The 26505-nt window shown below is 39.2% G+C and overlaps 2 protein-coding genes across 7 annotated transcripts in view; one reads left to right on the top strand and one right to left on the bottom strand.

Annotated features, from left to right (window-relative positions):
* RASA3 (RAS p21 protein activator 3) overlaps positions 1–5449 on the bottom strand; it is a 174804-nt gene extending 169355 nt beyond the window's left edge. For all 5 annotated transcript variants that reach the window (XM_046941096.1, XM_046941101.1, XM_046941106.1 and 2 more), the window contains exons 1-2: positions 5301–5449; positions 852–995 (exon numbers count right to left, since the gene is read on the bottom strand). In XM_046941096.1, coding sequence (XP_046797052.1) covers positions 852–884 — 33 coding nt within the window. In that variant the 5' untranslated portion in view covers positions 885–995; positions 5301–5449. The remainder of the gene's footprint in view (positions 1–851; positions 996–5300) is intronic.
* An 842-nt stretch (positions 5450–6291) lies between these two features.
* Positions 6292–25544, top strand: CDC16 (cell division cycle 16). Of its 2 annotated transcripts, none has more exons than XM_015277840.4 (18): positions 6292–6467; positions 7332–7386; positions 7963–8060; positions 8723–8761; positions 9227–9367; positions 11485–11644; positions 12296–12390; positions 13021–13154; positions 15083–15162; positions 16503–16552; positions 17225–17298; positions 18865–18990; positions 19081–19233; positions 19842–19905; positions 21385–21446; positions 23415–23550; positions 24419–24509; positions 25026–25544. In XM_015277840.4, exons 1-18 carry the CDS (start codon positions 6420–6422, stop codon positions 25283–25285), a joined length of 1866 nt encoding a protein of 621 aa, XP_015133326.1. In that variant the 5' UTR covers positions 6292–6419; the 3' UTR covers positions 25286–25544. The 2 variants fall into 2 exon arrangements, with proteins under 2 accessions (XP_015133326.1, NP_001006265.2); NM_001006265.3 differs by having other exon boundaries at positions 25020–25544.
* Positions 25545–26505: the final 961 nt, after the last annotated feature.

Raw genomic sequence — 26505 nt, 5'->3', positions numbered from 1 at the left:
CTTTGAGGTCCTTTCCAACCTGAGCAATTCTATGATTCTATGATTCTATGTATCAAGGACTGGCAGCCTGTCATAGAATCATTCTATGATTCTATGATTCTATGTATCAAGGACTTGGCTCACAAGCATCTCTCTCTGCTGTACCATAAAGACGTGATCTAACTCAGCCTCGGTGAGAAGCTGTGCCTTCGACAGACCATCAGAGCACTCACTCATTTACAAGACGCAGAGCCATGCCTATTTGTCGCATCAGAGCATCTGTAAATCTGCCAGTCGGAACTAAAGCAAAGAAGCAAAAAACAGTTTGGAACTTCAGGTTAATGCCTGCAGTAGGCAGCGCTGTCTTAACACAGGAGTCAGCAGAGCCCCCAGTGAACGACTCACAGACTCAGCTGGCTGCAGGAAAAGCGTGCTCAGTGCTCACCCTTACACATGCACTGTGGGATGTCAGAAGAAGAGGGGATTCACCCTGTGAGCACAACTCTGCCCAAATGCAAATGCGATTATACAAAATGCCCAATGCACATGCCACTCCAGGGATTGTGATGTCTCTAACATTTAGATAATGTGAGATTTTAATCTACTGCTCATGGAAACAATTTTTGGTGGTTGTTGTTGTTGTTGTTTTTACTATTTTCACTGAGCAGTGAAGTGCTTCTCTGACATACATGCTGATGTATGCAAGGGTCAGATAAGGACCACACAGTGATTAAGGAATCTCTATGAGTAAAGAGATAACATTCAGAAGGTAATGATAATCACACCAATAAGGATGGGAGGAGAAAAATGATTCCAAAGATGCCACAAAATTGCTTTTCAAGGAAGCCAAAAGTTGAAGTAGATAAACTTACGTTAATCAACTGTAGATGTTTTCTGTTTTGCATGCATTGCACCTCACTCAGTCACTGATTCATTTTCTTTGTGGAACTGAAGGATACACGTGGCAAAGTATAACATCTTCTCATAAGCAGGTTGTGTTTCTCTGAGACAGTGACCTGAAAGAAGTAGAAATTGTTTTCTGTACACAATTGTTTCAAATTTTGCATCTTCACAATTGAACAATCAAAATCCTTACTTCTTTGGGAAAAAAAAGCACCAACAAACTGGATTTCATATTAGCTAACCAGAAAGAGTGCCAGGGATTTTTTTGTCCATGCTGGTGCTACCTGCAGTAGCGAGCAGTCCTCATCAGAGCCAAGGGAGATGAATACCAAGTGTGCATCTGCTCCAGCTGCACCCCCTGCAATACGGGCTCAGTCTCACAGTCAGGAGATAAGGTTTTCATACTACTCACTATTTTAGTGTCCCAAAATCTAGAAAGGAAATTTTCCAAATCAAACAAGCAGACACAGTCCTGTAACACACAATTACATGCACATTTCAAGTTAACAACAGGTTTTTTTTACTTAAACACTTCCATTCAGACCCATGCCCTCAAAGTTCTTAAAATATCAGACCATGCATATGTTACATCACTCATGATTCACAAGCATGGTCTGCTTCCTTCCTTCTCTCTTCATCCAGTTATCTGTTTTTGGTTCCCGTACCTTTACTGCACTGAAGAGTAAGAGCTACCATTACGGCATACAAAACAGTTGTGGGGTTCTGTTTGTTTGTTTGTTTCAGTGCTGCAGCTCTGTGTATGAAAACATACACAAAGAATCTTTCAATTCTCGGTAATGGAGGGTTTAGAAGCAGTCTCTATTTTGAACAGGTCGGGCTGCTGAGTCTCACTACAGGGAGGACTTCACAGACTCCTCTTCTAACCAAAGATACCTCCTAGCCTCTGTACAGACATCGTCGTAGAGCTTTGTAATAAATGTTGCCTTTTACAATGCAAATTTTTTTTGCAGGGTTAAAATTTAACCTGGACAGCTTTATATTTTATTACGAGTAGCAAGAAATGGGAGAAAATTATGTTTTCTTTATTGACTTAAAACAAGTTTCTCTGTAGACTTTTGAGCAAGAAAGATTAAGCATCCTTAAGCACATCTCTGGCACCTCTGGTAACCATACCAGACCATACTGGTCCATACTGGTCCATAACTGCATGTGTGAAAGAGAAGTCAGTTTGAAAGAGGACACCCTTATAAAATTAAACTATTGGAAAGAACGGAATCCAAATGTGATTTTGGTTACTTCTGATACCAGCCACAGGACTCAATGGAATCACTCTGCGCTCACCACTACTGCAACAAATCAAAACCTGCTGGAGAGAACAAATCTGAACACCAAGTTTATTTATTTTAGAAAAAAAAAAAAAAAAGAGTAGGCTTACATCATTCAGATGCCATAAACAGCAAGCAGCAACAGACCCAACAAAGGCTTATTTCCTAGGGACTGAGTCATGCATCCCCACATGCTATTTGTCAAGCCCTGGCTTCAAAGTTAGGGCAGTAAAAGGTCACTCACATACACCAGAATCACATGGGATGGCTGGGATTAGCATGGCCCTCCGGGTCCCTCTGGTCCAACTCCTTTCCAGCAGAGCCACCCAGAGCAGGGTGCACAGGGCTACAGCCAGGTAGCTTTTGGTGACCTCCAGGGAGGAGACTCCACAGCCTCTGGACAGCCTGTGCCAGTGTGTGGTAGAGCAACTTCTCTCCCCCTTCTGTTAGGCTTCTTGGTGCTTGGTGTGATACATCTCCTTGGACAGAATACGGAGGACCAGTATGTGAAGGGATTCCTTGTGCCTGGCCTCCATTTACCCGTGGGTTGTGAGGGGGAACAAACTGTAACATTAAGGCACTCCCTCACTGCATCTGCCTCCTGCTTCTTATCCTACTGCCTGGGAACAGCTGTGAGTCAATTATGTCTTGACAGCCTAGTACATCTGTACCCAGATTGTGGCCCAAGGGAAGCAGTAGGAATTTGTGAGTCCAACAAGTTCTGGGATTGACGCAACTTGTGGCAAATACCAGAACACTCTGCCATCCAAAGGGGCTGGTATGGAAAAGTACCTGTCAAAAGTCAATTACCTTGGACCTTATAAATAGTGGTTCTAACGGAGACCCTTTGAGCTCTCATGGATCACAACAGGCTGTGACCAGTATCTCCCTGAGGCTGGGACGCCTCCCACGTGCTACCAAATCCTCAGGGCTCTCTATGAACAGTGGCCAGGGCAAAGTCGTCTCACTTGAGTCAGCCTCAGTCATCGCTCATTGAGGAATGCCAGTGTATTGTGAGTATTGTTCTGAACTCGACTAGAGAGAAATGCTAAGTATAGGCTAGCTTACTCTTCTTCCATCCACCTCCCTATTCATATATGTCCTTTAATGATACGTGCTTGTTTCACAAGCGTGGATGTTGAGATATTTTATTGGATCCACATATCTTTGGTTATCTATGCGTGCTCCTGTGAGTATCTGTTTCACATCTGTACATTGATTTAACAGGATGTCCTGTAAGTTAGTGCGAATCTTGTCATCCATGAAACTGTAATCAAGTCACTGTTTAATCATTACATATTTCAATAAATAACCTTATTAATCTCTAAATTAGTTAATGATTAAGTGTTGACAAAATTCAATCCTTTGACCTAACTCATCTTAACAAAAAAGCTTAAATCACTGCTAAACATAACTGAGGGAAATATATTTGCCATTTCCTGTGACGACACAGAGCTCTGTCACCCGCACAGCACAGAAGTGCTTCCTGATGTTCACATGGAAATTTCCCTCTTATCTACACAAAACAGCTGACTTGGAACTGCCTCTGAAGCCATCCCAGAAAGACCATCTGCTGCTGGAGCATTTGAGAAGCCTCTCTCACCACATCATAGTCCTCTATTCCAAAGCCCTAACACACCACCTCACTTCAGTTACAACACCCAAGTCTGACAAAAAAGCTTATTTTTCCAATATAAAACTTTTTCACATAAAACCCCAAAGAGAACATGCGCTCTTTAACTGGAATCAGTTTACATGAACAAGCATGAAGCTGATTCAGGAAAAAGAAAATGAAAGCATCAGCAGGAAGCTGTGCGCTACTACGAGAATACTGTACCTGAAGATATTTTTGGAACAGAAGAAAAAAAAAAGCAAGAAGGTTCTCAGTGCAGATAAAATACAGACAGTTCCAAAAATGAGGAAGTTTTAATACAACTACAACATACAGCCCTCCCCCTCCTCTCAAGAGTTGAGATACCAGAATGCAAATGTGTAAAGCATTTTTTAACTGACTCTCCCTGCCTTCACATCTCTGAGTACTACTAGCAAAGCAGTATGTATATCAATACCACTTAACCATCAGAATAGTTTAGCACGTCATGGTTTCTATTGGGACAGAGTCGATTTTTCCTTTGTGGTGTCATGTTTTGGCTTACAGAGAAAAACAATGTTGAGTACACACCAGTGTTATAGTTGTTGCTGAGCAGGGTTATACAGAGCCAAGGACATTTTGTTTTTCAAGCTTCTTGTGCTGCCCTGCCAGCAAGAAGGCTGGGGAGGGGGGGTAGGGGGGGGCTGGGCACATGGAGCTGGTAGGGGACAGAATCAGGGCAGATGACCTAAACTGGCCAAAGGGATATTCCATACCATATGACATCATGTGAAATAAACTATAAAACTGAGGGGAGTTGGCTGGACCAGCACGTGCTGCCTGGGGACTCAATGGGCATTGGTCTGAGGGTGGTGAGCAATTGCACTGTGCATCATTTGTTATATATATATATATATATATATATATATATATATGTATAAGTATATGTTCTATATTATCATTACTATTATCCCCCCCCCCTTTTTTTTTTTTGTCTAAGTAGATAGTTTTTATCTCAATCCACAAGTTCTACCCACAACAGCACATCACTGTTTTTGAATTTGAAAGAGAAACTGATACAGTTGTGAGAGAACTTAAAATTCAATTTTCCCCCCTCAACCGATACCTCACAACCACTGTCTCACAGCTTGCTGTTCTCAGTGCTGTGGCTCAGCTTGCTTTGACCTCCATCACTCTCAGAGAACGACTAGCCTGCCTATGGATGCTCTTTGAACAGCAAGGTACTTCATGATCAGCAAGGCAAAGGCTCCTGTTTGCAGAAAGGGGCCTGGATCCCAACTGCCAGAGCCCTGTGGAGCAGCACTGCTTGAGCCTCCTCATGCAGCTCAGGCACCCATGTCACAGCTCCCACCCATGCAGTGACTCACTTGGATGAGCCAAGCTTTCATGAGAACACAAGAAAGCAGCACGTGACACACAAGCATTGCAGAGCAACCCGGGATGATGGACTCTGATTTGACAACATAAGATCTGAAAGAATAACATATCCTGTGTGCATTTCTGTGCCTCGGTTTTCTCACCTGAGCAGAGCACTCCTTGGGCCTCCCCAGGACACTGTAGGTTGCAGATCTTCTACAGAGGTCACAGCAGCTCCTCTTTTGAGATGCTCAGCACCTTCACCCACCCCAACAAGAGCAGACTCTTCTCTTTCAACCCCCACACTTCCTGTGTATCTTTTTTTTTCTTCCCCAACTAAGTCTTCTGCCTTAGAGATGAGCACCAGCTCCTATCTCTTTCTGTCCTGTTGAGATAGTTAAGTGTCCCTTGCTCTTTCCTCAGGTTCAGCAGCTCACTGGCCTGCTAGAAACTACCGAGCTCTGGGAAGCTACCACTACACTCGGTCTATGAGGAAAATGTGACACTTAGAATCAAACTGTGGGCCCTACCACTCAGTAGCTTATAAACAGTGCAAAAACCCCAGCTTTTCATTGAATCACAGAATCATAGAATGGCTTGGGTTGGAAGGGACCTCAAGGACCATCAAGTTCCAACCCCCTGCCACAGGCAGGGCTGCCAGCCACTGGATCACATACTCGACCAGGCTGCCCAGGGCCCCATCTAACCTGGCATTAAACACCTCCAGGGCCAGGGCACCCACAGCCTTCATAGCAACCTGTTCCAGCACCTCAACACAATTCTACGTAAAAATCTTCTCTCTGACATCCAATTTAAATCTCCCTCTGGATGCCATCCCTCCCTTCTGCTTCACCAACCACACCGCTCAGCGTGGTGTCATCAGCACGCTTGCTGAGGGTGCACTCCATCCCATCATCTGTGTCACTCATGTTAAATAGTACCAGATCCAAGACGGACCCCTGGGGCCCTGCTTAGAAGCTGTAGATGTGTGAGAGGTCAGCAAGACCGGCACGTATAAGGCAGAAACGAATTAACCGAGTCTAAAGAAAACTCTGGCGGTCTTTTATGCCCTCAAGCTGACATCAGCCGCCGCGCCCCCGGAACGCGGCGCTCGGGGCGCGGCTCCCGTCAGGAAGAGGACGGTCGGCGTTGAGCGGGGCCGGAAGGGGCGGTTCGGCGCGGTACGGCACGGTAGGAGCGCGCCCGGCCGGGCGGAGCGGCGAGCGTTGCCATCGCGGCGGGCTCTGTGGCGGGCTCCGCGCTCTCACACGGCCCGCGGGAGGATGAACTTGGAGCGGCTGCGGAAGCGGGTGCGGCACTACATCGACCAGGTGAGGCGCGGGGCGGCGGCCTTTGGGCTGGGGCCTCTCTGAGGCCCGGCGCGGGGTAACCCCAGGCTGAGCCCTCGGCCCTCAGCTGAGCTGAGCTAAGCCGCCGCAATGGGAACCGCTTGCAGGATAGCCCCATCTCGCTTTGCTAACCTCGGTGTCCCTTGGACGCTGTAGGACCGCCCCTTTCATACTGATTTTTGAACTTAGGGTCATAGAATCATAGAATCTGTCAGGTTGGAAAAGACCTTAAAAATCGTCAAGTCCAACCACAACCTGACCATTGTACCCTAACTCTAACAACCCTCTGCTAAATCATGTCCCCAGGCACCACATCCAAACGGATCTTAAACACATCCAGGGATGGTGACTCAACCACCTCCCTGGGCAGCCTATTCCAGTGCTTAACTACCCTTTCTGTAAAGAAGTGTTTCCTGATATCCAACCTAAACTTACCATGGTACAGCTTGATGCCATTTCCCCTCGTCCTGTCACCTGTCAGCAGTGAGAAGAGACCAGCCCCGCTCTCACTGTGAGCACCTTTGAGGTATTTGAAGAGAGCAATAAGGTCTCCCCTCAACCTCCTTTTACCCAAGACTAAATAGCCCCGGTTCCTTCAGTCTCTCCTCATAGGGTATATTCTCCAAGCTCTTCACAAGCCTTGTTGGACCTGCTCCAGCACCTCAATGTCCCTTCTGTACTGAGGTGCCCAAAACTTGTGAGGAACTCAGATGTAATTCACTGTTTATTAGGTGTTGCATACATAATCCAACATTAAATGCAAGTGACATGTAATAGATCTCAAGGTAAGCCAGGAAAACAAATTTCCAGTAAATAATAATAATTATTTCTATCATTCCTTTACAGCAGCAGTATCAGAGCGCCCTGTTCTGGGCAGACAAAGTAGCATCATTGTCTCATGGTGAGTGTTAGCATTTTACTTTGTTCTTCAGTCACCTCTTTCTGCTTAAGTCTACTTAAATTTCTTTGAATGACAGCAGGGCTTTGATCACAAAAAAACTAGGCTGCTAATAATTTATGTTATTAAGCTCTGCTTCAACCAGCATGGGTAGAGGTGCAGAAGTCTAATCAGCTTTCACTTTAGTTTTCCACTGATCTTTTCAGTAGGAGACAGTTCTGAGTTGTGTTTTTGTGCTCCAGCTATTTCCAAGGGCAGGGTAGCTTACAACTCCCATAGCTATTTATTGTTGTTTTTTCTTAAGTCTATATCACTACTGTCACCTTCTCGTGCACTTCTAGTATATAGTTCATTGTATTCATTCTTTTGTGCACTCATGTCTTTAACTTTGAAATCTAGACTTTTTCTTTCCATTTTCACCTTGAAGAGGTAGAAAGTTGTTTTTATGTATGTATTATCCTTTACCTCATAGTGTGCTGGAATAGTGGAAAACCAGTACTCTTCTAGTAAATATTCTGTATGAAAGTGTTTAAAGATATTGCATCAATTGATGGTTTATAATTTCTTCTTTATTTTTAGAGGAACCTCAAGATATCTACTGGTTGGCCCAGTGTCTTTACCTAACAGCTCAGTATCATAGGGCAGCACATGCCCTTCGATCACGTAAATTGGATAAGGTAAGTCATTTTAGACAAATTACTGTTGTTCCACTTACAAACCTCTGTCGTTAACCACAGTGGCTTCTTCGTTGTCAGAGATTAAGGTCCACAGGAGTACTGATTATAAAACCTATATAATGCAGTTTTCCTGCACCGAATATAGCAATACATTTCAGACTAGATATAAGGAAACGATACCATGAGGGAGATAAAGTGCTGGAAGGCTTCCTAGTGATATGGGTGATGACCTGTGCCTGTTACTGTTCCCGGGGCATTTGGGTGATGCCCTCAATAACATGCTGTAACTTCTGTCTACACCTGAAGTTATCAGGCAGTTGGTCAATGATCTTCATAGATCTCTCCCAACAGAACTGTTCCATGTATTGGCCCAAGGTGGGTCACAAAAAAGGTAAGGGGTCCAAGGATGGAACAGCAGCAGATATGGGGAGGTGGGGTGTCACTTAGAGTGTAGTTATTTCAGTTGTCCTTCTGCTCTGCGATTGAGTGTGGTCAAGACAAGAGTGAACATAGTGTCCTTTGAGTATGAGAAGTTACAGACTTAAGTAGTCATTTTGAACAGGAAGATTTTCCTTGGGTGAGAGGGCGGGAGAAGCTGTACAGTTGAAAAATGAGAGAGTTCTCTTTCTTTATTACTAACACGAATGCAACTTCTCTTTCAGTTATATGAAGCGTGTCGCTACCTTGCGGCTAGATGTCATGTGAGTACACATTTTTACCTCTATTGGATACAAACTAAATAATAGGTGTGTCTTGGGAAGATGAAATATGTTTGAGGATCAACATTCATTGGAATAACAAGTTGAAATTGTGAGACAGTTGATTTCAACTTCAGTGTGGTTGTTGGAGTATCCATTGTGGTACTGCAGTGCAGAAATCCGATTGACCCTTTGTCCAGAAAAGAAAATATTTCTCTAATATTTTGTGGGGAAAGCGTGTGAATGATTTTAATATAAGTTCTGTATTATAAATGGCTGGTGAAATAGTTGATTATAACAGTAAAATGACATATGCATGTAAATTCTGATTTGGACATAAAAAACCCTACTGGTAAATACTGGTTGTTATAATCTGTGCCTTTGAAATGTAACACTAGGTTTACTGATGCTTAGTGTACAGACATTTCAAATTCCAACCTTGTTTTTTACACGCACGTTTGTGCCTAGTATGCTGCCAAAGAACATCAGCAGGCCTTGGATATTCTTGATATGGAAGAGCCAATCAACAAAAGACTCTTTGAGAAGTACTTGAAGGATGAAAATGGGTTGAAAGACTCTACCACGGACTGGGAGATGTCACAATCTTCTGTAAGTGACATTGTTAGAATAACTATTGTATAACTAAAACATATGTGTGAAGTCGGACAGTGATTTTGCAGCTGTATGAATTTTGAAGCTCTAGGTGTCTAAGCACTCCATTCTGGATAAGGTGGCTTTCAGAAATGCTGAATCCTCTTTCAACCCATAAGTCAGGTGTTGGCTTGCACATATGAAAAAAGACTTTAACTCTTCATTTTTGCAAAGTAATTTACAGAAACATCCTGCAAAGTGCCTGCCAGAAATTTAGAGAAGGATGTTCACGATCTGACATGGATTTTTAGAGTCTTTTAGCTCTGTTGTGCAGTTTCTGTCCTGGTAATGTAAAATAACATTTCTTTCAGTTGTACTTCAGGTTCTGAGATAATAGTGCAGCTTTGCCTCTCCTGCAGGTATTTTTTTGATGAAAGAGTTCCTTCCACGTTGTCACACTTGGAAATGATGTGGCAATTGAGTGAAGTTTTTTGAAGCTAAGTGGACAAAATTCTGTGTAGGCACACGGAGGGGATTCTCAATGTGTATTTAGGCTGAAGAGTCTGTGAAGTTTGCTCGTCCAGATGTAAATTAAAGCTCATTAGCTGAAACTATAGCAGGGGGGCTGACAAACCGATTTTTCCCTGAAAAACTGGAGTGGCAAGATGAGTTAAATTGTCAGTGTGAACTGATTATTTTTTTTTTCCTTTTCTAGTACTGCCTTATGTAGGCTTTATATTAATTGGTTTAAGACAGAAGAGGCTTAGACTGAATTACTCTGTTGCACCGTAATGGATACGTTTAAGCTAGCCAGGATAACAAAGCTAAAAACAAAAAAAAACAATGAAAACCAAACAGCTTTGGCTGTTCATTCTTTCTCCTTTGCTGTTTTCCCCATTTCATGGTACTTTTGCCCTAACATCTAGTTGACTGATTCTTGAACTAAATTGAACAATTATCTTGTCTGAAAAATAATCCAGTCAAAAAACTCCACATCCTCAGCCCTTATTTTCATGAATACTTATGACAGAGTAATTCACGAATGCAGGGAGAGTAAGTTTGGTTCCCCAAAGGAGGGGACTGGCGGGGTTGATACCGTTACAAGGGATTTACATCAAACTCCTCACTAGGATCGTAGCTTTTTCAAAGTTTACAAATGTGATTGATTTGCACCAATGCTTGTTGTGGACTAAGAGTGAGCTGGGAACCCTTTCTTTACCAGCCTCCCAGGTTTTACTGTTCTTAAAACAGCTGTACTCTTTCTAGCGTGTAGACTTCTAAGATAATTTGCCTGGTTAGTGTGACAACATACATACATAATTCACAACTTTTTTGTAAGTAACTTGGTGGCAGTTCTGTGGCCTTCTGATTGAACTGAAGCCTGGAATTTTGGAAGAACCTTTTAGTTATTAGATGCCCTAGCACTTATTTGGAAATGGCCTCAAGCTGTGCCAGGGTAAGTTTAGGTTGGATATCAGGAAACACTTCCTTACAGAAAGGGTAGTTAAGCACTGGAATAGGCTGCCCAGGGAGGTGGTTGAGTCACCATCTCTGGATGTGTTTAAGAGCCGTTTGGATGTGGTGCTCAGGGACATGATTTAGCAGAGGGTTGTTAGAGCTAGGGTATGATGGTCAGGTTGTGGTTGGACTTGATGATTTTTAAGGTCTTTTCCAACCTGAGCCATTCTATGAAAAATACATTTACCCAAAGTAGCCAAGTCCACTGAGTTGGCCTTTTTCATCTCTACTGAAGACATTCTTGTCATATGAGAAATGTGTTGTTTAAAAGAAAGGTGTGTGGAAGTGTCCATTTCCCTGTGAAGTCTGAAGGTAATGTAGTTTATCTATATTACAATTCAATGGCAGAGGTTGGGTGCTCAAAGTAGGAAATAGAGGCTTCTGTCCTCCCTCTACTTATTTCAAGCATGTATTTGTTTGGCTGTAAATAACCTTAAAATGTATTAATTTGATTCTTAAGCTCATAGAAACTATTCTGTTTGAAAACAGCACTAGAAAACCAGGTTCCATCATACATGAATGCTTTTTACTTTTCAGGGAGCCCATTTGATTTGTGCTCAAAAGCAAATTGCAAACATTGATTCAGTCTTTGACCTCCAGCCCTGCTTTTCCACCAGATCAAGAGCTCTATATGCCTTTTGCGAGGGAAGATCTATGATGCTTTGGATAATAGAACCCTAGCAACATACAGCTACAAAGAAGCCTTGAAGCTTGATGTTTACTGCTTCGAAGCATTTGATCTTTTAACATCGCACCATATGCTGACAGCACAAGAAGGTCTGGATAGCAGTTGTTCTCAAATACAAGTAAAATTTATCTGCTTTCTTAATATGCTGTTTTCCTGCATTAGAAAGAAAAGCAGTATGGTGTTTAAAAATCTAAAAGCTGAAGTAAAAATTGTCCTCAGTTGCTAGGAAAGTACTAGATGATGATTTTATTAAAAGTTTGTTAAATAATTATGAAATGAATGAAAATTATAATTTTGAGCAGATTATATTTGAACGTTCGTTTCTAGTCTTGCAGTGCTAAGAATTAAAAGGAACAGAGTAACCCAGCTGTCTCATTTGTTAGCTGCAGAAGCTCCCATGCTTTTTGTTGAGCCTGAGCAATGTTCTTCCTTGTTTGCAACTTCACAGCCTTCGGATTCGCAAAATCCTACTGGTTTTTGCTTCTCTATAGCAGGCGTTATTTAATAGACCATTCTGAGAGGTAAACTGACATGTAGAATGGGTTACTATAGTGATATGCTATGTCACTAAGTTTCATTTAAAAGTCTAGAAGGAAGTGAGAATTTGATAATTAATTTCCATAGTTAATATTTTTTTAATGCATCTGTACTATTGTTTTTGCATCTGAGTTCTTACTATGTCTGATCTTGTCATTTTTTCTATAATATGGCTGTTTTAATTTATTCTTTAATTCCTATAGAAAAGGAACTTCTTGAATCTCTACCTCTTAATAAACAATGTACAGAAGAAGAACAAGAATTGCTGCACTTTTTATTTGAGAATAAGTTGAAAAAGGTAAAATTGTAAGCTGACTAAAAAGCTGTTCAGTTGCATTTAAGTCTTGACTCCAGGTGAAAATGTTCTTTGTTAGTGTTTTGACTCTGAACTTTGGAAATATGAGTGCTTTGTAGTTTTGGTCATTGTTTCATTATTCAATTTATGATGCAGTAGATATCATCTTATGAAAGATAGTGTCGTAGTTTTGTGTAATCCCATCTGGTTTAGCTTTATTTTCTGTGAAATTTTTAGGTGGGGAAAAGTAGTAGTGTAGGCAGTGTAGGCAACTGTGTAGGCAAACAGTGTAGGCAAAATGTCCATTACCTGAAAATAATGGGTTAAAACAACATTCTTCCAAAATGTTTTTTTCTGAAGAGAATGTGAGAGTACAGGAAGCCAACTTTATCCAAGTCAGTATTCATTTGTACAGCTTATACTTCATATATTGACATTGTCAAGCATCTGTTGTGCTCCAGATGAGCTTTTAAAGTACATTGTAAAGAACCATTTTATCAAATACAGATTTTACTCACTTTCAGTTTAAAACAAAGAATGTTAAGCTTTATGTAGCCATAGTCTTTTAGAACTAAATAAATATTTATAGCATCTGATATTAGATTTATATGTTGTGTTTCTTTTCTCTTGCAGTATAATAAACCCAGTGAAACATTGATTCCTGAATCAGTAAATGGTCTTCAGGAAAACCTGGATGTAGTAGTGTCTTTAGCTGAAAGACATTATTATAACTGTGACTTCAAAATGTGTTACAAGCGTACTTCACTGTAAGTATACAAAGTGATTTTTAAGAGTTTCTTTGCAGTATCTTGTGGAATAGTAATTATAACTGGACTCAGTTATAATTCATATTTCATATTTATAATTCATAATTCAGTTCAGTTCATCGTAGAATCGTAGAGTCGTTTGAGTTTGGGCCCTTAAAGGCCGTCTGCTCCAACTCCCCTGCAGTGAACAGGGACACCTACAGCTGGATCAGGGTGTGCAGAGCCCTGTCCAGCCTGACCTTGAGCATCTCCAGGGATGGGGCACCCACCACCTCTCTGGGCAACCTATGCCTGTGCTTCACCACCCTAATCATAAAAAAACCCCATCTTTTTTTCTTACATGCAATCTAAATCTCTCCTCTTTTAGTTTGAAGCCATTTCCCCTTGTCCTGTCACAACAGACCTTGCTAAGGATTCTGTCCCCTTCACATTTAAGTTTGATACAACATTTCAGGTAGTTAAAATGGGTAGTTTGTGCCCAGTAGTACATGGCTTTTCTGTAATCTGTAGCAAAATTATCCAGAGCAAAACTTCAGTTTATCAGCGTTGTGCTGTTTTCTTCTGTTCGTTCTCAGTTTTTCATGTTGTCTGCCTGCTTTTGATCTGGCCTGCACAACAAACAGATCCGGTTCAGTTGGTTAGCTAAAGAGTATGATTTCTCTAGTGGTAAAATTGCCTGTCAGTTGTTACATAGCCAAGGTGTGCACAGCTGTTGGGTTGTCAGATGGATCAGAGCAACATGGATTGCTTTTCAATTAACGTGAAGCTCAACACTTACTTCTGGAGCTGTTTTGTTTGCTGGCCTGATAGCTTCCTTCATAAGAAGGCTCTAGTTTTGTGTGTGTACTGCATAGTCTCAGAATGTGAGTCTTGTAGAATAGAAGGTTCAGTGTACAGAACAGCTTTTTCCTATCTCAAACCATCACCATGTGGAGTACCCTTTAGAACCCAGTAGAGGCAGGATTTCTGGAAAGGCTGCAGAGAATGCTGACTGCTGTGGTGAGCTTAAGCATGTGAGAAAAAACATGATTCTGTTGAAATAAATGTCTCCAATGAAGTCATTTAAATCATACATTTTTTTCTCTGAGACTTCATGGTTGCCAGTCCTCTAGCAGAAAGTGGCAGGAGTATGTGACTATCACAGATTCTAGAGCTTGGAAATGGGAATCTCATGAGTCTGTAGAATAACAAATGCTTAGAATCTTATAGGGAACCTTTAAATATACTTTTTTCTTCTAATTTGAAATACTTCGAATTATTTATAAATGTCAACAGAAGTCTTAACTATCTGAAGGTGTACTTCTTGGAGAGCAGTGTCATAAATGTTGTACTTCTGATATAAGAGATTCTACAGATTTCAAGGCATTTTCTTCCTTCTGCTTACTTTACCAAATGGCAGTGCTTAGAAAAAGGGCACAAGCCTACAAGCTGTGTGTCCTGCATGCAATCCATTTCTAAACGTCACTATAAATAACAATATTAAAACTGAGTTAAGTGTGTTTCCTCCGGCGTACTGCTTAATGTTGTAGAACCTATTTCCATAAGCTGAAAAACTACAGTAGTATTGCAGAAAAGTTGCTGTCAAAGCCTGTGGAACGTATAGGCCAGAGATCGGTAATATTGTTGTCTGCAAGAGGTGAGCTGCAAACAAATGCACACTGTATTCTGTTGTTGTTGTTGTTGTAGTTATTCTAATTGTATATTCAGCTTGCCAAAGTGTTGTTTTAGTCCTGTTAAGCTAAATGAATGGTTATTTTTCTGGTCTTAAACCTTTATTGTGCTGGTAATAGGTACAGTCTGGTTACAAATGGTGGTCTGATGCCGGAAGGGGTAATTACTGGAACATTGCACAGTATAAAAGCAGCCTACTTCAAACACATTAAAGCTTTTGAAATGTGCGTTTCAATTTATTTATTTATTTATTTCAGAGTGATGGAAAAGGATCCTTTCCATGCAAACTGTTTACCTGTCCATATAGGGACACTTGTGGAACTTAATAAAGCAAACGGTAAGAAACACAACATTTAATGGCAGTTAAAGAAGAAAAGAAGGGAGTTATATTGCTAATGGTGAATGACAGGCAAGTAGTCTTGCAACGAGTCTGTACTCACTGGTGATCACAAGCGTCAGTCTTTTAATCACTGGGCTGCATACCCAGAAAGTTTGTGAGCTGTACTGTTCCACTTCAGTTGTTTGATTATGTTTTGTGTTGTTTTTCCTAGAGTATCTGGGTGTACTTTTCTCCAGCAGCAAAATAAAATATGTTAATTTAAACTAGGAGGAACTCTTCAGCAGTGTGTATGCTTAGGTGGCAGTACTTTTTCCATATTAAAAAGCTTTTTGTGCTCTCTCCTTGCCTTTGCTATTGTGAAGATATCTGTTTTTAGTTGAAATAAATCTATAACCAGAGAACACCTTTGAAATTATGAGAATGGCTCACTTGCAGCTGGGATGACTTTTTTTCACTTCAAACTGCATATAAATGTGCAAAGCAACTGAAGGCTTTGAATGTCTTCCATACCAATTGGAAGATAGAATGAGGAGCTCATACGTTTCGCAGTGTCTCTAAGGATAGTGCACTGTAGTACACAAATAGTAACAGTACACCTACTGACCTTCCAGCATTCAGTTATTTCAAGTCTGCACTGAGAACTTTGTGTAAATAAGCTGGTATTTTTTAAGCTGTTTTTCATATTTGATTTTTCTGAAGCAGAGGAATTGATGCAGAGTGCTCCAGTGCAGAACTCATCAATTTAAAAGCACCATGCTCTGAGGAAACAGTTTGTTTATGTACTGTAATGCAATTTCAGAAGGCATTAAAATTGTTATCCTGTATCTGATTACTTCCTGTAACCTGCAGTCAATTTTCTAACAAAAATAATTATAGTTATTCAAAGAAGTAATTGCATGGAGTAATGTAGTTGTTTTTGTCCTGTCTTTGGCATGTTAGTGCACAGGACTCTCATTTTGAAACTGATCTGGCCGATACGTTATACCTTTTTAGATGTAGAAAGCTGAACTGTGTTTTACCTTCACGCAATAGATTTAAGTGTAATTCTGCAAGCACTAACTTTAATGTATGGTAGTTACCCGAGTTGTTGCAGGGTTCTTAACGAGTGGAATGTATAGCTGCTTGTCTGTGTACTGCAAAGACAGTTTGGTTTTTTATCTACTTGCAAAAGTGCCTCTGTATGGAGGCAGTGTGAAGCACGACCACTAAAACATTTTTGTACAGGGTGTATTAGTAACACTAGATATGCTGCATATTCATAGGAACTTAAGGAGCATGAAACATCTGAATGTTTTAGCATATTTTAATTTTCTTTTCTTGTTTCTTCCCCTTTGCAGAACTCTTCTATCTTTCTCATAAACTGGTGGATTTGTACCCAAATAATCCTGTAAGTTGTTCTAAGCCTCCATTACCAGGTAGTTTTCCTGAAATGAAAGCAAGCAAAAGTGGTAATGGTCAGTTTGAGGTGTGTGTGTGTGTGTCGATCCACATATACACACATACATACATACATACATACATACATACATACATACATACACATATGTATGATCGGAACTGATTAAAATTCTTCACACCTTTTTCTGTGCATTGTAATATTCTTATGTAGAGATTTCTTGGTGTAAGAGTAGTCGTAAAACATTCAGTATGAAGATTTCACTTTGAATAATCATTCAAAATGTGTTAGAGTAATAAGTTAAGCCTTTCTGGACAGTCTGTTTCAGTGTTCACCTTCATTGTGAAAATTGTTTTCTTTTTATTTAGTCTGAATTCCCCATATTACAGCTTGTCCATACTGCCTCCCATCCTGTCACTGTGCTCCTTGTGAGAAGAGGCTGGCTCTGTCTTCTGTATTCCCTATCATTAGATGAAATTGAAGGCAGCAATAAGCTCTGCACTTAGCTTTCCCTTCTTGAGGCTGAACAAACCCAGTTAATGATGTACACATGCCAGCATTCTATCTGCTATACGCTGTTCCCCTGTGAAGTATAACCTGCGATGATGTTTCACTAACATCAATGTTGTATATCTAATAATTATCTTGCTTTGTAATTTGTAGGTGTCGTGGTTTGCAGTAGGTTGCTACTATCTCATGGTTGGCCACAAAAATGAACATGCCAGAAGATACCTCAGGTAAAACTTGTTTTTCTCACACATCCGTTTCTTATTTGCTAAGTAAATATTTATTGTTCACAGTTGTTATTATAACTCAAAGTAAGCAGAAGGCTTCATATGGTGGCTACTACCGCAGTATTTCTTTAGTTTATACCCTGTTTCTGGTATGGCAGTTTAGACCTCAACTTTCCAGATAATGTAATTATTTGCAGACTTGCACAGAATCTGTTGCCAGTCACCTTCCTATTATGAGCAGGTGCAGTCCTTACATTCACTCATACCACCAAGCTAACTATGGCTAGGTAATCCAGCCTCAGCTTTGAGCTTAAGGACACTTGGGCATTCTCCCGAGTCCAGATTTCAAATCTAAACTTGAAGAGTTAGCCATTTGGCTATCTAGTTCTCTCTTTGCACTAACAGACTTGTACTTCTAGGCTGGTCAGCCAGTCCACTGCTCTTTCCTGTGATAGATGCGTGTTGATGGTCAGCACTCGTTGGAGAGCTGCAAAGTACAGCATTTGTTTTGATAGTGTAAGCTTAAACTGAGAAGTCTTGAATCAACCTGTAGTAGATTGATTTGGTAATGTACTACTACAAGGCTAGCCACAACTGTAAGCCAGGCAGTAGTTTGTTAGAAAAGTATCTGGAGATACCATGATAAAAACACAGGCTCCCATCTGTACCATTGTTTTGGAGTCACAGGACATCATAGAGCAGAGTAGAAGGCACATCTGCACTATGCCCAGTAGTATGTAGGGAAAGTATCATTCCAGGTGCTCTAGAAGGAGGAATCTGCATGCTCATCTATTCCTTCAGGTCTTGCAAAAGCTCAGGACCAATTAGGAAAGCTAGGTTTTGACAGAATGTAACAAAGCTGTGCTGCAATGTGTAACTGTCAATAAGTCAGCATGTGTAGAGAACTTGGCAGGAATGTGAGGAATTGAGTTGAATTGAAGAGAATGCAGCAAATAAGCATGCTGGATAAAGTGGTTCATGGGGCAAGTTTTTTGAAATAATTTAAGTTGTCTACGATGTTGGGTGGAAAGATGCAAATGTTTGTGTGTCGTTTTGTCCCAGAAGACAGAAAACTCTCATCTAGGAGCTGCAAGATAATAAGTTTAACTGTGACAGAGCAAGATTTAGACTTAATGGTTGTTAAGGATGGCTAAGTAATCAAATAGGTTACTTCTAAAATATGTTGGAAGCTTTTAAAAAAAGATTTGACACGTCTGTCATTAATTGTTAATTTACATATATTTAATACATTATATGTCACTACTGTCTTTTTCTATGTTTTACCCAGTTTGCCTTATATGATTGTTTCTTTTCAGTAGTCAAGTAATTGCTGATGTCCATGAACAGCAATAGAAATAATACAGTGAATTCTTGAAAATGTATAATACTAGTAAGTGTTGAATAGTTCAAACTTTTAAAATGACCTTTAAAATGACCTTTATTTACATCCAGTCATGAAAGGTTATCCTAATAGATACCTAATGTCATATGGCATTGCTACATAAGTACTTTCTGAAGCAGATGAAATTTGATTTCAAATGTTTGCTTGTAATCTGCTCTTGTTTTTAGCAAAGCTACTACACTTGAGAGAACCTACGGACCTGCCTGGATAGCCTATGGCCATTCATTTGCTGTTGAGAGTGAACATGACCAAGCAATGGCTGCATACTTCACAGCTGCGCAGCTCATGAAAGGGTATGTCAGAAATGCCATATTCAAAAAAGTTGAAGCTAATCCATAAGGAGTAGAGAAAATTGACCTGTATCTTACGAATTTTCTTTCTAGGTGTCATTTGCCAATGCTCTATATTGGACTGGAATATGGTTTGACCAACAACTCGAAGCTAGCTGAAAGATTTTTCAGCCAAGCTTTAAGCATTGCACCTGAAGATCCTTTTGTTATGCATGAAGTTGGAGTGGTTGCATTTCAAAATGGAGAGTAAGCTTGCAAAACGAGATAAAATACAATTTTAAGGAAGGATTATTCTGAAATGTGATGTGCTAATATATCTATTAAAGTACTTACTTTGTATTCTACAGCTCAATGTAAAGTATCACCTGGTTCTCATTTAGGTTATGTTTAAGATAAAGGCTTGCTTTCTCAATTGTTCTTCCTTGTTTAAGATGGAATGAGGGAAGAACTTTGAGCTTGAGAAACATGCAGAGAGAGATGATTACTTTATGCGTGCTTCCCATTGCGTAGCTGCACACTCTTTGCTCACACAAGTGTATACGTGCAATAACATTTTGTGCAGCAAAGCATTTTGTCAAGTCAAGAGACTTCAAATATATTCTGAAAAAATATAACAGAAAAGTCGTTCACTGAACATCCGTGGTTTTGTTCTGGTTTTGGTTTGTTGTTGTTTTTTTTTTTTAACCTGTCAGCCATTAAGATCAATTGGCAAAATTACTTCATTTTTAATGACAGTTGCATTCATACAACCAAATACGATCGAAGAACTGTTAATTGTCATACACTTTTCTCATACTGCTAATTAGAATTCTTTGCTAATTCACTTTTCTTTCTTCCCCACTCCCAATATTTAGCTGGAAAACTGCAGAAAAGTGGTTTCTTGATGCACTGGAAAAAATCAAAGCTATTGGAAATGAGGTATTTTTTCTATTAATATACATGATCATAAATCCATAAAACTCCAGGATGTTTTGTATATTAAGGCAAAAGCAAAGCAATATAAAATTGACTTCAAAAATGGACCATTTAGTTGTAATAGTGGGTTCAGTTTTTAGATAAGAGTCATCATGCGTTATTTTCAGCACTACCAGAAATGGCCAAAAGTATGTTTTAATTTGAAATTTAAAAAAAAAAAAAAAGATAGCAAAGGTAGAACAAAACTGTAAGTGTTGACTGGGAAGTGTGGAACGCAAGTTAGATTCTTAGTCTTAGGTATTAGTAGATGAATGGTTTTGGGCCTGAAGGTGGAACTGGGTACATGTGTGGAAGACAGCTTCTACCACGTGGAACTGCATTCTTGAATCACTTCCAGTTTTGTTTGGAAGTCTGTAGGTCTGGATTTTTTTTCTTTCGACCAGATGGAGACTGAGTGGGAGTGGGTCCAGGGATGCGTAACTAACTTCCTGAAAGTTAGCTGAGCTGTGAACTTACAGAGAGCTTTCTAATGATTTTTAGCTTAAATATATCTAATGAGGACACTACCTCATGTTGTAGTAGTTGTTAGCAATGTATCTTCCTACCAAGATAATGACCTTGCTTCTGGAGTACAGCGAACCTCTGACAAAGTAGAAAGCACTGAAAAACTACAATCCTATGTGGACAAGACATAGATTTATTGAAACAAACTGGACAGATACTAACTTATAAACTCTCTAATATAAAGAGTTGTTTTATTTTTGTTACAGTTGCACTGTTGTACCTGCAAAAGCCACAGACTTTGTAGATCAGGCTTAATTTTATGTGACATTTTTTCTTCTTTACAGAAGCACTAAATGTTATATGTGCATAAACACACACATGGAATTCTAGAATTAGAGTACGAAACACCTAAAAGAGCTAGAGATACTATTCTATTGCAATAAATGGAAAATTCTTAAGGTGATCCAGTCAAATGACTTCTTAATTCCAGTGAACACTGTTCAAAGGATTTTATTAGCTTAGATAGTTTTCTGCATGCTTTATAAATGAGCTCGTTTATTTAGAGCAGATGAGGTTAGACTATGGAGAAGAGAGTAGAAAGACCCTCTGCATTGATGGGTTTTTTTAATATGAATATCTAATTTATGAGTCTTAATCCTCCTAGGCTATGAGACCTTGAAATAGGACTTGTTAAGTAGAAAACAAATTTTGTTTAGTTTGTATTAAAGTGTCAATGATACTGAAACTTGAAAGGAATTGAATTGGGTTTGGGGAGTTAGTAATTGAAAACAGGTTTATTTAGGATTTAAATGCATGTATTGAAACAACTGAACGTTTTTGTGAAGTTTTTCTTGGTTGTGATTGAATTTCCTTGTTTGTTATGGGGTGTGGGTTTTTGGTGTGTTGTTTCGGTGGTCCTACAAAATGTAGTTACAATCTAGCAAGCTGCAGCTACTTGAATTGTTGATTGTTTTGCAGATAACAGTTGATAAGTGGGAGCCTTTACTGAACAACCTGGGACACGTCTGCCGAAAACTGAAGTAAGTAGAGAGTACAGGAGCTTCAGTTATCTGTAATACTACAGACAATGTGTTTTTCTGGGCCTCCTTGTTTTCATTAGGAATGTATACCACATGAGGGCAATGTAGAGGCAGCTTATAAGAAAAGCAAGATTCCCTAGATTCATTTCTAAAATAAGTACAGATCGCTCCTTATGTACAGTCTTTCACATGCAAGTTAAAACACTTAATGTGAAGGCCTTTCCTTAGCTGTTGGTTCTTTAATAGAAATTTGGTCATAGGCTTTTAGCTCTTCAGATGGGTCTGAAAGCAAATGAGCTACTGCCACAATCCTGACATGCTTGACTATGTCCAGTGAATTAATTCAGCACAAAACCACCTTTTATGCTATCCATTGCTTGGATCAGCGCTTTAGCTGCTATTCTATTATTTTAGCTCAGTGTTCAGTGACCTTAACGATAAAATGTTATCCTATGGCTTCTAAGGACAGAACCGTTCATATTTCATTTTATATCTGCATTCTGGGAAGAGAAAAAGGAAGTGCAAAGTACATATGGAAGCTTTAGCAGTTTTAACATCGATAAATGTTCTCTCTTACATCAATTTTAACCAGTGTTGTCTTATGTTTGATCAGTACCATGTATTTTTTAATGTGGTGGTTTTAACTGTAGTTTGTATGTTACTGAGATGCCAATGGAAGAGATACGTTAGATATAAGCTGTATGTCTGCTTAGACTTTGATATTAATGGTTTTGTGTTAGAACTGCAATTATTCTTCATTTTTGTTGGGAAATACTGATGTACAATAGTTACCTGCTCTCCCAAAATCAAAGAAGAAAGGGTTTTTTCAAATATGTACTTCAGTTATAATTCTCTTTGTCTTTTTTAATTTCTTGCAGTAACTTAGTAACTGATTACATGGCGTTCAGGGTGACTTGCATTTTACTATTTGTTCAGGTTCAGAAAGCCAATCGGATGTATTTTCACATCCTTGTAAACTGTCTTTCAAGAACATGAGAGCTTAGGCAGCTGCACGTACACTTTGGCAAGATAGAATTCCATATCTGAAAATCTTACTGGTCTGTGTGGTTGAAATTTGAAAGCAGCACATTAAAATACAGTGGTCGGTAGTTGGACAGGTAAATAGTGTGACTGAAAGTAACACTGGAAACTACGTGAAGGTTTTGTGCAGCAGGGAAGCAGCTGCACATTTTTATGCCTTGATTTGTGCCTTTAACAACATTATGTATTGAGGTTTGCTTAATTTCATTACAGCTAGAGACATTAAAATTTCTTTTGTATAGACAGTTGCTGTCTTTATTTTTGACAGCTTGGTCCTTAGGGCGCTAAATGTGACACTTGAATTTTCCAGAGTAGCACCATAACGTACACGTAATCCTTGGTTTGTAAAATAACAAATGCAATAAGCGGTCTATAAGAGAGTTCTCAAAGAAAGCGTGGCTCATATTTGAAAGAAATGATGACTGTGTGCAAGTCTTGCTCTTTTAATGAAAACAGTGTCTAAGTGGAAGTAACAAAAGTACCAATGTATGCAGCATTTAAGGGTTGTGAAATTTGTGCTTGGGGAGCTTTTCTCATTTTGAACAATGAGTGATTCAGTCTCATTGCTCCTTTACTCCCCTGGGGAGGAAAATGAGAGCTACAGAAAGAAACCTAATTTTGCAGTGAGCAGCATTAAATACCTAAAGGAATTTATCAAACTGCTAGAATTTTCTCCAAATGGGACCTAGCTGCAGACAGCTGTTGCGCTACATAAGGCAATAATTGATTTCTCAATTATTCTGAGGAAGAAAATTATCAGTATCTGTGACTCTTGTGTGCTTTTTATGGTAAGAGAATGAATCAAAAGCATCAATTTCTTGACAGGATTGTCTGCCAGTGAGATAAGGAAATTATCAATAGAATGCTATAAAAACATCTTCCACTCTCGAGCTTGCTAATAGATATTCTGTTATTTAACCCCATCAGGAAGTATGAAGAAGCACTGGAATACCATCGCCAGGCTCTAGTACTAATTCCTCAGAACGCTTCTACTTATTCTGCCATTGGCTACATACATAGTCTCATGGGCAATTTTGAAAGTGCAATCGACTATTTTCATACGGTACGTATGCCTGAAGTGCTGCTCACTGATTCTGTATTTACCATTTCATTCTGTTTTGATGTTGGAACAGATGGAATGTTTTATCCAACCCCCAAATTATTATTTGATTTTTTTTTTTTTAAGAAGTCTTCTCTGGTTTTCTGTGCATTAAGTTGAATTTCTTTTTTAAAGCCACTTTTTAAAACTTTGTTGGTGGATCCTTTTTGTAAACCAACTGAATTATGCTATACAATGTGTGTACTTTATCAGCTTCTACAGCTGAAATGGTTTGAAGTAATTCCAACCTGTGCTTCAAAGAAATTCTACAGTAAGTGTAGATGTAAAAGTAGGCCACTTTCTGTTGTCATGGATTTATCTTTACGATATGATAATCGTATTTTATTATTTCCAGGACAGTTTTGGTGATTTCATGTTTTCATTGAGTAACGGTGAATTTTAACCAGTGCTACATTTTCCAGCATTGCGGCTCATTGGGTTGAGAATTGAGCTGCAGTTATATGTACTTAGAAGCTTTTATCACATATATTTAGTTGTAATTACTTAAGTTTGTCTCAGTCTATTTCATTATCAATTGTAGTTTAGCTATGCAAAATTAAGTTCCTCACAGCTTTTAGAATTATTTTAATAGTGTATCTTACTTCATGGCTTACGAGTGATTCTCTGTCTGGATACATGTCCATCTCTAGTTGTATTTTTGTGATTTGCTTTCAGTTCATGTGAAAATATTTTGGTTGCACAGTATTTTGCTTTTACAGTAGAGACTACTACTACACTGTCAACCAACGAACTCAGAATAGCGGACTTAAGATGCAAATGGTTTTATATGCAGCTAAAGACTTTTTACTGTTTTGTTTGGTTTTTTTAATAGGCCCTTGGACTTAGGAGGGATGACACATTTTCAGTCACAATGCTCGGACATTGCATAGAAATGTATATTGGTGATTCTGAAGCTTACATTGGTAAGTCATTGAATCCTTGGAGAGAAGTCTTGCGTCAAGAATAGACTGTGTACCGTCATCCTGCTTTTCCAGCAGATTTTTCACACAGTTGAAGCAGATGTTTCTTCTCGATATTGTCAGTTAATACATCTGGAAGAACCATGCAGCTGTGCTAAATACCTTACATGCATCATGGGTTGTATCAACTGTAAACAGTGAAGAAACCCTCATAGAAAGCTGGGAAGGGAATTGGCAGCTGCTCCTAGTAACAGACTTTGAATCTGAATTTCACTTTGTGTGTGTATATACACGTGTGTATGTATATATGTGTGTGTGTGTGTGTGTGTACGCAAAATCTAGCAGCCTCCTGCTAGATTTTGTCTGACCAGCACTTAAACTTTGGTCATTAAGCATTGACAGCTCCTTGTTCTGAATACATAGAGAACCACAGTAGTTCCTGGGTATTTTTTTTGAGACACGTTTTGGGGAATGATTGCTAGGAATAAACTAATGGTTTGTCTGTTTTCCTAGGAACAGAGATCAAAGACAAATTAAGATGTTATGACTTTGACGTACACACAATGAAGACCTTAAAGAACATAATTTCACCTGCCTGGGATTTCAGAGAATTTGACATAGAAAGACAGACTCTGGATGAGAGTAGTATAGTAACATTAGAAACATCACATCAAAGGACAAATACGGATACCAGCCGTCCATTGGAAGAAACATTTGAGATAGAAATGAATGAAAGTGATATGATGCTAGAAACGTCGATGTCAGACCATAGTACGTGACCATAAATTCTGGTAGTGGGCACATTTTGTCTAAGTATTTGTTTTAGTGTTTTTGTTATGGTGTTATACTTTCAGGAATTTGCTATTTTTATATGAATTCATACCACTATGCTGTATTTAACACCGGAGAAATAATGCTTGCCTTAAGGATGATTAAAACATACATGAGGGACTATTTCCAATTTTATTATTTCTACAAAATTAATTACATGTGATAAAGTAAAAAAAATAAAAATAAATTCAGATTATGTTTTTAAAACTGTTTACTGATCCTTGTGTCTGCCCATCAGTAAGACTGTGAAGGTTTAAAAATAATACCTAACATGGAACAGTTTACAATGTTGCTGAATGGATTAGCCAAGGTCTAATACAGTATTATTGTAGCTTCTGAGTTTTCATTCTGTTTGTGAGGAATGCTTTCTTAGTAAATAGACCAACAAAATCCACGAGGTTTTACACTTACTACTTCATAAATATGTATTTCTTTACAGAGTGACTTCAGTGGATTGCCATCACTTGACTCTAATTGGACATGCATTAAATTGATGACAAAGCATGTTACTTTGTTATGCCTTCTCCTAATTATTGTTGACTTCTTTGTTACTATTCTATATTGTGCTACTGAGAGGTCGTGTAAGAACTGTTTCTGGTAAGCAGATTGGACAGCAAACATGAATGGCAAAAATACCAAGGTCAATCAGTGTTTCCTGCAATTAACGATACCTGACCTATTTTTCAATAGTGTAATAATAAAGTTGTAAGCCACGGTGTACTTCTGTAGAGAACGCAGTCATTCTCTTTACACACAGTTGTTCTACCAAAGCAAAGGATTAACTGAATAATACACAATTTTTACGAGTCTCTAGAGTGGTATTTCTAAATGTCATTGGCTCACTGAGAAATAATGAATTAAAGTGTAGAGAAGCAATGATTTGTCCGTCCACTAAACAGAACAGGGTCTGTTTGCCTTCTTAGTATGAATGTTGAGCATATTTTGTGTAAATATCTCCCTTCCCTTTGTGCCTGTTCCACCTATGTCACTGTGAGGGGCTTAAAATTAAAAATACAATGCTACAAGCTGTCATAATTTTTTTCTTCTTTGACTTCTTGCTGGATTTTGACATTTAATGCTAAGAAAAGATTCTCTGAGGTTTAGTAGTCCAGGCTTCAGTAATAAGTATTTCAGTGCTCAAAAACTAGTTTTTTTTTTTTTTTCCTGT

Source organism: Gallus gallus, chromosome 1, assembly GCF_016699485.2.
Source record: "Gallus gallus isolate bGalGal1 chromosome 1, bGalGal1.mat.broiler.GRCg7b, whole genome shotgun sequence".
Taxonomy (NCBI): Eukaryota; Metazoa; Chordata; class Aves; order Galliformes; family Phasianidae; genus Gallus; species Gallus gallus.
The sequence above is the reverse complement of the archived record's forward strand: the minus strand, read 5'-3'. Positions and strand labels throughout refer to the sequence as shown.

Coding starts and splice junctions, on each gene's coding strand:
- CDC16 (NM_001006265.3), top strand. CDS start 6,420: ATGAACTTGGAGCGGCTGCGGAAGCGGGTGCGGCACTACATCGACCAG. Junction 13,155..15,082: donor TGTTACAAGCGTACTTCACT/GTAAGTATACAA, acceptor TATTTATTTCAG/AGTGATGGAAAAGGATCCTT. Junction 23,551..24,418: donor CAATCGACTATTTTCATACG/GTACGTATGCCT, acceptor TTTTTTTAATAG/GCCCTTGGACTTAGGAGGGA.